This window comes from Ipomoea nil, unplaced genomic scaffold (assembly GCF_001879475.1).
Source record: "Ipomoea nil cultivar Tokyo-kokei standard unplaced genomic scaffold, Asagao_1.1 scaffold2845, whole genome shotgun sequence".
Lineage (NCBI taxonomy): Eukaryota > Viridiplantae > Streptophyta > Magnoliopsida > Solanales > Convolvulaceae > Ipomoea > Ipomoea nil.
The window spans coordinates 3145473-3159515 of NW_017619273.1; the positions used below are offsets into that span (position 1 = coordinate 3145473).

A 14043-nucleotide genomic window follows, 5' to 3' on the forward strand; every position below is an offset into this window, starting at 1 on the left:
TTTTTTTTTTTAAATTTAAATTTTAAATAATTATTTTAGTTAAAATTATTTTTAAATTCAATAACCGCCATGTCAGCAGGTAAAATAAGTCATTTTGGGTTGAATTGAATGTCTCTGCGTAGTTTAGGGACCCAATTGCACTTTTTTTTTTAGTTCGATGGCCCAATTGCAATGTGGTGTGCGCCTATTTGACCCTTATTCTTTTTTTTTTTTTAATAAAAAGGGAAAAAATGAAATCCATAGGCCCTAATAGGCTTATTTTAAAAATTATAGTTCTTCCAAAATTAACATTCAACTAGTTTTAATAATTCACTTTTATAAGAGACTACAATACAATTGTTATAAATATTAATGGTGGCCATTATTTTGTAACGTTTGTGACAGACATATTAATGTCTCATTATGTATGCCATATATTTGGTATTATATATATGTATTGTATGTGTAATGGAAGTTTGACAGATGAATGAAGATGAGATTCCCCTTTGATAGTACTAATTCCACGTAATGCGGTTAAAGTAATAATGCGACCAAGTTAAAGCAAGTAAAACTTTTATTGATCGTGTAAAAGGACCTAATACAATCTAAGTGGCTATTCCGAGGGCCGACTGACTGCGGTCGGGCTGCTCTGTAAATAGCCTATTGATCGTCTCAAAAGTCCCTCACACTGGTGCCGCCGCGGGTATTTATAGCCGCTAACCATGTAACCCACGTAGCAACCACGTGTCTTCACCCCGTGAGCCTTGCTTGTCAACGCGTAACGTTGCCACGTGCTTCTTCTCGACTCTCTCGTCTAAGGGCTATCGATCGGGAGTTGAAGACGTCGGTCGGGTGATGCACCGGTCGGGTACGACCGGGTTCCTTTAGAGATATCCGACCTGTAAACCTGCATAAACAACAATAAAACACGTGGCACGCCGGTCGGGGTATTCCCTACCAAGGGCCCCCCCCCCCCCAGCCCGGGCCTTTTTAACCGCTCGGGAAAAAATGGGACGGGATGAAGAAGTCCAAACGTCCGCCGCCAACCCGACCGGACAGCTGTCATTCTGTCATGCCACGTGTCAGCTTCTACGTGCCTCGGAGTCCGGAACGGTCACCTCGCGGCAAGTGGGTTGTTTCCCGCCCAAACACTCTCCTATAAATAGACCCTTCTGAAGTTCATTTGAACTTCTACCAACCTTCTAAGTCGATCGGAGCATCCCGAGCTAACAACTTCAAGAGTCGGTCGAGCAACCAGAGTTTCAGCATTTTCATCAAACTGCACCCACTCGGTAAGTTCTCTTCCCTTTAGCTTTTTAATTTTTTGCTTTACATTATCTCCCAATGGCCGACTACGGGCCGTAACTGACCACGACCGGGTCGTACCCGACCCTAACAATATCCCAACCGCCCTTTAGGAAGACAGTATGTCAGATACAGACAGTCAGAATATCTCGAGCGCAGACTACGACGACGCGGTCGAGCAACTGAGTGAAGAAATAGACGTCGAGGCATCTTCACCAGAGGTCGCTAAAAGACCACAAAGAACCTCCAAGCGACAAAGGTCGTCTAGCTCGGAGGGGTCATCTAGCTCGAGCGGATTGAGCAGCGGAAGTGGCAAGGCTTCAACGAGCGAACAACGCTCTTCGACCGAAGCTGCTCGGGAAACGCCGACCCGGGTAATTGGGGATTACCCCCAAGATGCACCCCCGACTGACGAACGGGAGGCCACACCAGAGCCGGTCGAGGAAGACCCGGCTGCCCCGCCCGCACCGGCCAACGGCAAGTTCGTATTTTTGAACAGCGACAGCGTCGAGCAGCAAGAGAGCCTGCTGACGTCGGGGGAAGCGGCGAGAATTTCCGCCATGCTCACCGGTTGAGTTCGTTTCGACACCCGCCGGAGTCTGGGAAACGCCATCGAACGCCATGAAGGCAAATGGATCTGGATGCATTATGACACACTCCAAGCACCGATCCAGTTCCCCTTCTCCGCTCTCTTGACCGCGTTATTGGGCTACTACCAAGTGGTCCCGGCCCAAATCTGCCCGAACGCGCATAGGATTTTGGCTTGCTTCCCGCAAATCTGCGCTCGGCACGAGGTCGCGTGCACGATGGAGTTATTCAACTTCATCTACCAGGTGAAGACCCTACTGGCCAAGTACGGAGGCGGATTCCTAATGATCCAGTCCCGGACGGACTTGTGCACGATCGATCACTTGCCCGGGAACAACAGGGGCTGTAAAAATAGAATCTTCTCGGTCGAGTACGACCCGTGGATCTTCCCGGTCGAGAGAACGTGGAGTACTCACTATAGGAAGCAAGTTACGCCGGTCGAGACGAAGACGCTCCAGGATGCCGTCTCCAAGATCTCGAGCGAGATCCACGAATATAAGATCTTCCGCTCGAGAGAGAGCTACGATGCGGCCCGACTACCACCGCCACGGTACGATCTTGAAGAGAAGTACCTTCCTGAGGCAACGGGCGTGACGATCGCGAGGGCGGCTACCCTGGTTGAGCCGGCGAACAAAGGTCTAACACTAACTGATCGTCCCCGACCCAAACTCCCCGATCGCGCTCTAATCCCACTCTAACCATTTTGTTCTTTGTTTGCAGAAATGGCACCAACGGGATTTGAAGAAGAGGAAGCACCCCGAGCGAAAATCGTGCTCAGGAAAAAGAAGACCAAAGCCAAGCCATCCGGGGAACAACAAATCCCGACCGCCCGGCCTATAGGCGCATCAACAACCGTCACCACAGCCGAAGGCTATGTGGTCGATGCTTCCGACGTCCTGGTCTCCCGGGTAACTTCCCGTAAGGACAAGGAGAAGGCGTCCGAGAAGGACGCCGAAGACGGCGGCGCACTGAAGCGCCGAAGGAACCAACGCAGCCCGAGCCCCCCGGTCGGGGCCATCATGGGCGATGCGACTGTCCTCACCCAGATCGCTAATTTCGGGCCGGTCAGGGAGGATATGACCAAGCTGACCCCGACCCAGGTGGCCGAGAAGATTGGCCAAGATTTGGTCGAGGTAAAAACTTCCGTCTTCATATTTTCATACAACTGTCTTTGCTCGGTCTAATCCCGACCGCTCTTTTTTGCAGATATCCCGAGCAACCCAACTCCTCCACGTCGAGCGCTGCTGGCCAATGAGGCCGATGCATTGAAGAAGGTCGACGAGCAGCGATTGGGGGAGATTACTGAGCTCCAGGCTGAGTTGAAGAAAACCAAAGAGGGTCGGGAATTGGCGGAAAAGGCCACCCGGGAAGCAAAGGGGGCCCAAGACCTGACCGAGAAGGCCGCCAAGGAGGCGCTCGGGGAGGTAGCTGATCTGAAGGCCCGACTGGGCAATCTTGGTAATTTGGCACGGTTCCTCTACCGGGACGAAGCGTCGGGCATACAGTTCCTTCATGAAACCCGAAAGACCAAGGTCGGGGAGGAGCTGATATGGAGGTTTAGGCGCTGGGCCTTCAAATCCGGCCTGCGAAGGATGCGTGCCACGACCCAGAAAAATATGGAGGAAGCGCTTGAAGGGGACGACCTCCAGCTGGTCTTAAAAACCCTCCCGGACGAAGTCCCAGATCTCGGTTTGGCTCCCTTCAGCCCCGAAGACGATGCAGCTGCACCGAGTGACGCCGCGAAGAAGGGCGCTGCTGCGAAGAAGTAGTCTAGGTCGTGTAGAATCCGACCGTGTATCTTTCTTCGTCGTTTTTTTGTGTAGACTCCGTCGGGAGCCCGGTCCCGATCTATACCGGGCACATTTTGGTTTATGAAATTAAGTTTTCTACTTTCACTTGTCTTGTCCGATTTTTACTTCTTATGCATTTACTTTTGTTTATTGTACGCTGGTCGTCCTTTGCCCGACCCTTCGGCCCCATGGCCTGGTCGTGCACGTCCCGACCTAATGGCCTTTTGGCCCTTCGAAAACTCGAAAAGCTTTTTTGGCCTGTCCGTTCGGGGTTTTCCCGGTCGCCTGGCCTTGTGATTTATTGTGATTTTCTTCCTTAACCCTAGCCCCCACACTATTATGCGCACAAGGCACGAGTGAGTGCGACTGTGGAAAGAAGTTGGACAGATCGGGGAGATTTTGGTATAACTCTGGTTTTCCCGATCGATGGCGTGACCCGAGCGTCCGCCGAAGATGAGCGCAATAGTCAGTCGTTGGAATTCGACCGGCCGAGGGGTAGTTGGCTATTAGAGCCAATTAGGTAGATGGCTATCATTGCCAATTAACTGTTCACCTCTATCGGTCGGGACTGAGGGAGAGGTGTTTGTATGGGGCGAAAAGCCCGTCTTCATTGTTGATGTTGAATCTCGATCGGTTGGATCACGAGCGAGACTAGTTGATGAAGCAGATTTAGAGCAACCTACCTCATACTAAAAGCGATGGAAAAAACCGATCGGGCCGCCGTGTGCAAACAGTCGAGCAATCACCGATCGTATATACATTAGATTTCCCATTCGCAGACGGTTTAAAACATTTACAAGATTTACAAGTACTGAAAGGTGAACGGGGCCGACTCGCAGGTTGAGCCCCCACTCCATCTATAATTACAAAGGGACTAATGTCTAAACAAGACGAGGTGCTCGGAATTCCACGTGCCCTCGATCTGTCTCCCGGTCGTTGTCTCCATGCATGCAGGTCATATTTTTGCTCATATTATTTATGACATTTTTTTTCGGAAAGTAAATTAAGGATTTTTGGAGGAAATATTTTTTGGGGACCTTCAAAATTGAAAAATCAATATGGTGATCCACTACATATCACATACGCTAGTACAGGATGCATTTCCCTATCTGCGTTCATTTTTTTTAGTATGCAACCCTTCTAGCTATATCCCATCATGAGAAATCAACAATGATGTTGGTTGCATTATAAGATCTTTTCTCGGCATTAGGGGGAGATTTGAAATTTCTAATTAATTAAATGCCGAGAAATTGATAAAAATCTTCAAACCCATGTACTAGCCTTATAGAACCAGACGTTCAGACATTGAACAAATTATCTGCTAGAAATCCCAAGGAGTGACTAAGTCCATAGAAAATATTTTAAGAGTTGAAATCCCCAACTAGGACTAAACATCTCTACCATTATGCCAGAAGCATATATTGGTTTAAGAATTTACAAAACTAGATCTAGTATAGAAATTTTGTCACTCCAGAAATATAGAAATTTTATCCTGAAGATATTCGTCTAGAAGGCGAAAACCCCCAGTCAAATAGTAGGTGCACCAAATAACTAAAATACTGGGGAAGCGGAACAACCAAATTCAAATACTCTAGGGAAATGCCATATATTTGGTTGTTACAAAATTGCCAAGAGTATAAAAGATATTTACAAAGCTGTTACAGTTGTCGACAACATATTTTGCCTCTATTGCTCATAAATCTGGATCCAGAAATTAAAACAGTAGTATAACGCCCGAAGCGTGCTAACTGTTTTATATAAAACAGTAATTAAGGCATACAAATCAAAATTCGCTAATAAAAGGCGAGTTAAGGGTTTTCGCAGAGACCCAATATTAATCATGGATTTATATTCCGCTATTCAATAAAAATAGCAGTAAATAAATTAGATATGTAGTTAATAGTTATCACATATTTATATGGGTAACTTGTTACTTATATTTAGGGCTGTGCAAAAACCGACCCACCCAAAAAAACCCGACCGACCCGAACCCGACTACACACCCTATGAGGGAATCCGAACCCGAACAACAATACCCGAACCGAGAACACGAAACAAAGCCGGTTAGAAGGAGGCGGGTTGGGGGTTATAAAATCCCCCCGAACCCGTCCGACAACCCGAATTAGGGTAAGAGTTCGTATACCCTAAGGTATACGACGTCGTGTAAGCGGTGTATATATGTTGCGTTCGAACGAAACCCTAGTCATTCCACTCATTTGCGCAGCTTCATCTTCTTTCTTCTGACCTCTGAGAACTCTCTAGAGTCTAGACTCGTTCTCTCCAATCTCTCGTGAGTCTCGTCTTTCTTACTTCTTTCTTCTCCAGTTCTCTGATTTTGTGAGAGTGTGAGACTTTGAGTTCTCGTATCTTCTCAGAGTCTTAGTCAGTTAGTCTCTCAGAGGCTTCGACTAATCGACTCGTTCGAGGGTTCTGTAGTTCACTCGTTCTGCACAGCCCTACTCTCTTGAGCCGTGGACCGTGGTAGAAGCTTCAACTCTCAAGCCAGCGAAGCGTTGGTGGAAGCCCCTGACCCCCCTGTGTCCAGACGTCTAGTGTCCCTGTGTGGCTGTGTTGATTGCTTGAAGAGTGGAGTTGAAGACCTAGTTCTCCGGGAAAATATTGGAGAAATCAAGTAATCGAAAACTGAAAACATGTTTTTAATACTGTTTTTTTAGGGTTACAATTTATGATTGATACTTCATACTTGGATAGTTTGTGGGGTTTCTGTATATTCTGATTATTTGCATTATTCTGCGATTTGTGATGAAATTGTGAGTTTGTGAGCCCTAATTTGTATGTGAGTCAGTGTCTCAGTGACTCACTGGCTCACTAAGCCCTAATTTTTTGGGGCTTTCCATATAAATGATGAATTTGTCAAATTCCTGATATATGGTTTCATGTTTATGGTAATCGGACCCTTAACTTTGTACAGACTGTATATATGATTATATGTAATTATGTTACATATTGTAGCGGTGGAAGCCTAAATTTGATTAATGTGATTATGGATTTTATGAATTATGAGATTGAATTGTATTGTGTATTTGTGTTGATTCATATTGTATGAGCAGTTGAGCACAAAGCCCTAAACCTCTTGAGTCTTAAGGCAGTAACTCAGTAAGGTTTAGGCAATTCCATTTAGATGATGATTTGAAAAATGCAAATCTGATTTATGGATTTAATGGTGGAAGTGTAATATGTAATCTGCTAATCTGCTTGACTATGTTGACAATGTTCTATACTTCTATGTATGATTGTATGGTGGAAGTTTTAATCTAAAATGTTGTAATATGTAAATATGTTACCTGTTTATGATTTGTAATCTCAAATCTGTTTGGTTGTCTGCTTTATTTGGATACTGATGCCCATCTTTATAGATGGAAAACATCAATGCATCTGGACACCCTCCAACCTCAACTGATGAGGAGCATGGAGTAGAAGCTCCAGGTACTGAGAGAAATCCTCAGACAAATCCTATGCCTTCTCAGTTAGATCTCTGGTATTATGCCTTCTCTGGAATTCTGGTATATCACTTGATTCACTTCCCTTCCTCTCATATTCTCCTTCCTGTTTAGTTATGGCTATGATGATGCTTTCACCATTTGTCTGGATTAAAAGGACTTTGGGTGTTTGGTATGTTGCTCTGAGACAAAACTCATGAAGCAATTTACCCCCAACTCTAAAATGATATGAAAAAAAGCAATCTGAGCCTTTCTTATTAATTATTATTATTATTTATTATCTTCAGTTGATATGTCATATGTAGACATGTAGTTCTCTACTTCTCTTTGTCTTTATTGGCTTTAAAGTTTAAAGCCTTTAATGGTTTTATAATTGAGCAGGAAGATGAGGAATGGATGAATGCTGATTGCTGAAGGCTGATTGGTGACTATTGACTAATGCTGATTGCTGACTGGAGTGACTGCTGAGTACTTTAGTAGTCATTTTGTGAACTTCATTTCATGCTTTTTGAACACCAGTTGGAAACTGGAATTGGTCAGTTTTAACTTTTAACTTTTGTGAATTGTAATTGCAATATGTAATTATGTATCTAAATGCCTACATAGCTTTGGTAATTTAGTTTTAAGTTATTAAGTTTCAACATTTTTACAGTTTTTTTTTGGTATGTTTTATAATCCGACTTTAAACCGAAACCCGACCCCCACCCGACCCTATCCGAACAAGGGAATTCCGAAAGGATTTCCCTCTTAATTCGAACGGATTGGGGTAGTTTTTTCCAATCCGAAATCCGGACGGGTGAACGGTTCTCTAAACCGAACCGCCCGAACCCGTCCGATGCAGAGCCCTACTTATATTTATCCTTGATGGATTTTCTCAAAATGTGATGAATGAAAATCACAAAATAAGAGTTACTAACTTTGATCTTTCTTATAGTCAATAAATTGACTAAAGGCATTTTCTCCCCAAGAACAAAGTAATGTTATATGTGGATTGGGAAACTTAAATATCGTTTCTTCTTGAAAATATCCTAAATGTATCCTCTAGTTTATCTTGAAAAATTCCTAATGGATTTATAATTCCCGAAATGAGGATTTATTTTAGTATCATTATGTGCCATTTACTTTTTAAAGAGTTGCGAATGGGGTTATTATCCTCACATAGAAAGAATAATATGTACCATTATGTGCTCAATAAAGAGTTGATAATGGACATACTTATTATCTCAGTCAATTTTTATGGTGTAAACATCAATGAAATATATGTAGAACTTGAAAATTGTTATCTTCAGGGGGAAACGAGAAGTACGTTTACCTGAATCAATCCGAAAGATTGGACGTAAAATCCTGAAGATTAAGTCATAAAAGACTAACAGTTGCGCACTATTTGCAACACATCATGTACTCTTTTCTCACTAGTTTTTTTTTTTTTCATTGGGTTTTTCTAGTGTGGTTTTTAACGAGGCATGAGTATGATATAATGATGTAAATGAGAAAATGTTGTAAAATAATTGCTTAAATGGACAAATCCCAAAATCATGAAGATTATGCAGTTTGCGCCCTGAAGGCTTATGGTTGTACTCTTTTTCCCTTAACTAAGTTTTTCCCACAGAGTTTTCTTAAGTTAAGGTTTTTAATGAGGCAACCAATACAATATATGTTTTTACATATATTATGTACTCTTTTCTTCAACTAGGTTTTTTCCACGTGGTTTTCCTAGTGAAGTTTTTAATGAGGCATGAATATATTTTCTATTGTACTATTTTCTTGTCTAGGTTTTTTCTACAGGGTTTTCCTAGCAAGTTTTTAACGAAACAAGATCATGGACAAATAATGTCCAAGGGAGAGTGTTATAAATATTAATGGTAGCCATTATTTTGTAACGTTTGTAACAGACATATTAATGTCTCATTATGTATACCATTATTATTTGGTATTATATATATGTATTGTATGTGTAATGGAAGTTTGACAAATGAATGAAGATGAGATTCCCTTTTTCTCTGTATTCTATTTCTTCCTTTTAACAACAATTACTATATACACATTCTGACATTCTAAGGCTTAGGGTTACTGAATATTGACTTACTAATCCTAAAATAATAAAACTAATAATCTAATTTCTAAATCCTAATCCTAAAACTATATATATATATATATTAATTTTCGTGAACAAGGCGGGGCGGGAAGGGGTATCTCATTCTCCGTCCCAGTCCCCGAAGCTCTTTGTCTCTGGCCATGGAGACGAAGCCTGCCGGAGACGATTCATCTCCGACAGATCTATTTTTTTTATAATTATTTTTAATTAATTATTTTATTTAAAATTATTTACAATAAATAATATTTTCAATTTTTAATAAATAAAAAATATTCGTTTTAAAAATAAAATAAGAAGGACACGTGTCAACACCGTATCGATTTGACCTGATAAACAAGTTAAATTGAACTTAATTAAACAATTTTTACCAATTTAAGAGACTTGAATGAAGTTTTTTTTTTTTTCACTTAGAGAATCTAATTGTACTATCCACTTGACTTAGAGGGCTAAGTTGAAACATATGTATTGTTTTAGAACAAATTGCACTTTTGGTCCTGTGAGTAGTATGGTACTGGCAATGTGAGTACGTGACTTTCAAAACTCCCAATTTAAACCTTTAACTATGCAAAAATTGGCAGATTTGGTCCTCCGGGCCAAATTGCCGGCCAATTTTGGCCGGAAAAACATAAATTGGTTCGAATTTATTTGTGTTGAGGGCAAAATCGTCATTTCACTCCCTTCTTCTTCATTCTCCCTTTCTTCTTCATTCTTCTTCTTCTTTCTTCGCTTCTGATACTGCAACAGATACGAGTCTGAGTGCGTTGGCCCAGCACAAAAGGCATTCTTCTTCACGTCATTGGTGTTAATGGGCGTAGGCATGGCGGGTCACGCGGTTTCTCTGGATGCATTCCTCCGCCACCACCAAACCCCCTGTCATGATGATCATCTTAACCAACAAGCTGATGAAGAAGAAGAAGAAGAAGAAAAAGAAGATGAATTTTGGAGTGTAAACAACCACCAAACCCGGTTTCTCTGGATGCATTCCTCCGCCACCACCAAACCCCCTGTCATGATGATCATCTTAACCAACAAGCTGATGAAGAAGAAGAAAAAGAAGAAAAAGAAGATGAATTTTGGAGTGTAAACAACCACCAAACCCGCCATGCCTACGCCCATGAGGATTTGCAGTATCAGAAGCGAAGAAAGAAGAAGAAGAATGAAGAAGAAAGGGAGAATGAAGAAGAAGGGAGTGAAATGACGATTTTGCCCTCAACACAAATAAATTCGAACCAATTTATGTTTTTCCGGCCAAAATTGGCCGGCAATTTGGCCCGGAGGACCAAATCTGCCAATTTTTGCATAGTTAAAGGTTTAAATTGGGAGTTTTGAAAGTCACGTACTCAAATTGCCAGTACCATACTACTCACAGGACCAAAAGTGCAATTTGTTCTATTGTTTTATTAAATATAAGGAAATATTACACTTTTACCACATAAACTATTATTATCCTTACACTTTTCGTCCATAAGCTAACTTCTTTTGCTCACTTTTCGTCTCTAGTATTTTAGTGAAAAATGAGCAAAACCAAGAATTAAGAACTAATTATACCATTATCTTATAATTTAGTGAGGAAATTTAATTTTCCTAAATATAAACAGATTTGAACCTCATTTTAAAAGTGACAACGACATTTTTATATGAAAATTTGGAGCAGACTCCCCATTCCTCAGTCATCAAGAACACGGCTTCAGTCCGACGGTCCGTTGAGTAGTGTTATGAAAATTCCCAGGTCCGCTACATATTACTCCCTACTGCTCCTCAGTTTTCGATCCCTTTACCATTCGTTCGTTTTATTTGAAAAGGTTATTATTACGAATTACTCCGTACTTGATTCGCAGAAGCATTGACGATAGGGCAATGCTCTTAATTACGCAATGCATTTGATTTGATTTTGTTCTTAAATGTTGCTGTAACAGTTAGGAGTTCAGACAGGATCAATTTCTTATTTTTTGTATGTGTTGTAAGATATTGATTGCCTTAGGGTAGATTTTGAAGTAGGGAGAGATAGACTACCAATATTAGTCAGTCTTCAATCCTTGTAATGAACAATTACTCAGATTTTATATATTAAATATATGATTTTTATGTCAAATACTACTGCTGCAAAAAGTTTGACAAGAAGGCAATATTCTTTATCCAAATATTATTATTAGATTCTATTTTTCTCACATGTTAAATGTTGCAGATTAATACTAAATAATTTGATGATGTTTTATATGGTTTTTGGAGAAAAAAAGAGCTAAGTTATTGTATAAGGCTGACATTTTTATTCATGGGAGTAGCCATTTTGATGTCTTATTAGTTATTACAACAAAATTGTGATCTTAGTAGTTTTGAGTGACTAGCTTAGCTAGCCATTAATTGCTATTCCTTGACTTTACAATTTCTTCTTTCATGGCAAGGGAGAGGGCACCAAAATAAGATGATGTTTTATAAGGCTGATATTTTATTCATGAGAGTAGCCATTTTGATGTCTTATTACAACAAAATGATGATCTTAGTAGTTTTGAGTGACTAGCTTAGCTAGCCACCAATTGCTATGCCTTGACTTTACAATATGTTCTTTCGTGGAAAGGGAGAGGGTGAAACATTTAAAACATCATCAAGAATAAGGTGATGTTTTATTAGGCTGATATTTTATTCATGAGAGTAGCCATTTTAGTATCTTATTACAACAAAATTATGATCTTTGTAGTTTTGAGTGACTAGCAGCTAGCCATTAATTGCTATACCTTGACTTTACAATTTCTTCTTTCATGGCAAGGGAGAGGGCACCAAGACTACAACCCTCTTCAATCACCACCCCAGGCATAGCCACAGCTCTACTCCCCATAAATCCATCTTCCCCAATGCTAACCTTCCCAAATTTAACCATCCCTCCACCTTCATATATGTGCCCAAACAGAAGGGCATCTCTCCCCACACAACCTCCTCTCTCAATCTCAACCATCTCAGGGTTCAGCAAGGCTCCCATGCTGTCCACATAAACCCCCTGACCTGGTTCGACTTCTGACCCCATGAGCCTCATCCACAGCACAAATAACATTGAACCACTAGCCATATCCATGAAGTTGTCACTGACTAGAGTTCTAAATGCCTGCCATAGTGTTTCCATGAACAGGCTTGTGCTCCAAATGGGTAATGTTCCACCATCTTTCTTCTTTGTTGTTAGTATCCATTTGGCCACTGCACAAGCCAACGCTGACAATAGCCCTGATGTCACCCAAAACAAAGGAAGCAGCCCATATAACGGATAGTTTGTAGTTTTGTTCAGAATTAGGATTGCTTTGAGGGGAGCATAGGTTGTGTATCCTAACAGAAAGTAAGGAAAGAATGTTTGTAGTAATGGTTGAGCAAATGTAGACCAGGAGGTTTGATACCATGTCCTTGCAAGAGTCACTTCAGAGGTATCCTTCTTTACTAACTGGGGTGCAATTGGGCAGCCTGAAAGGTCAACCTTCACATCAGATTGCTCTATCAAGTTTCTCCAGGCTTCTGGCAGTGGCTCCTCATTTCTCAAGTGTTGGCATATCTCGTATACTAAGGAACGGCCATGATCAATTGAAGCGCTTTGTGAGGCTGATGTTGCCCTGATGACGTCAATCTCATGGCATATTAGGAAAGGGTTGAATTCCAGCTCTTCTGTCTGCTCTCTGGTGAGGTTCTCACAGAGGGTTATCTCCCCAACATCAATATAGGGGAATTCTGTCTCATCCCATGGTCTAGTGCAGTCGAGTGCAATGTCCCGTGTGGCTTCATCATCAGGGACTGACTGGAATTGCAGCTGGAAAATGTATCGAACCCCTCCTGGAGAAATTACACGTTTCTGAAAGTCGTCAACTAGGAATTGCAAAGGGCGTGTGTCATGTTCTGATCTTGGAATTGCACCTGTTTCCGGGGGAAGGATTCCAATAGGCTGCACTTTACCAGAATCCTCAGTAATCCTTTCATCTGCAGGCCTCAGCTTGAATTTCACATACATTTCTTTTCCATCTGCAAACCTGAAGAGCCGGCAAATATTTGAGTAGTAATGCAGCTCAGTATATGAGTTTGCATTGCGAAGGGATGTCCAAACTGCATCTCTCACATGTGGCATGCGCTCCACCTGTGCCTCCCTTGCGGCTAGCCCACACACTAGCCAAGTTGCAAAGTCAGAAATGGTGCGAGCATAAAATGCTTTCCCTGTCTTTAGTGTCAAGTCCAGGAGTGGGGTCTTGTTATCCAATTCATCAGAGAGTATTCTCAATGCTGCACCACGAGCATCCAGCCTTGCATCATCATCAGCACTTAAACTGTTGCTGTGCCGGACTATGACAGGGTAAGTTTTCCCACCTTGGAAGATCTTGTGTTCTGGAAATCCTTTAATGTTGTCATATATCTTTAGCACACCTTTTCCACTCACACCAACTCTATGGAAATATCTTGTTCTGACTTTTAGAGTAGTGGCAGCCAAATTTGCAGCTAGGTTTCCTACAATCCTCTTGTATTTTGTGTCCATTTCTTCTATCCTCTCATCTAATGCGTGCAGCGTGTTCTTGATCATGACAGGAGTTTGTGATCCAACATAAACACCACCACTTTGGAGAACTGAGCTCACTGGAGCAACCGAAAGGGCTCCAAGAATAACATCATTCTGGACAATTGAACCAGGGAGGACAAGACCTTGGCTCCCAACAATTGAATTATCCTGCACCTCAACTTTCCCACTCGTGAACCCACTGGAAGAATAGAAACCTGTTACAATCCTGCTGAAATCACCTAGATGGACACCTGCACCAATTGATACTAGTTTTGGGTCTGAGATTGGATTGATGGCTCGAATAGA

The 14043-nt window shown here is 41.9% G+C and overlaps 1 protein-coding gene across 2 annotated transcripts; it reads right to left on the reverse strand.

The window, feature by feature from the left end:
• Positions 1–11569: 11569 nt before the first annotated feature.
• On the reverse strand, positions 11570–13761 carry LOC109160260 (linolenate 9R-lipoxygenase-like). 2 transcript variants are annotated; one of them, XM_019308537.1, is made up of 2 exons: positions 11994–13761; positions 11570–11631 (listed from the first exon to the last, which is right to left on the reverse strand). In XM_019308537.1, exons 1-2 carry the CDS (start codon positions 13759–13761, stop codon positions 11576–11578), a joined length of 1824 nt encoding a protein of 607 aa, XP_019164082.1. In that variant the 3' UTR covers positions 11570–11575. The 2 variants fall into 2 exon arrangements, with proteins under 2 accessions (XP_019164082.1, XP_019164081.1); XM_019308536.1 differs by having other exon boundaries at positions 11570–13761.
• Positions 13762–14043: the final 282 nt, after the last annotated feature.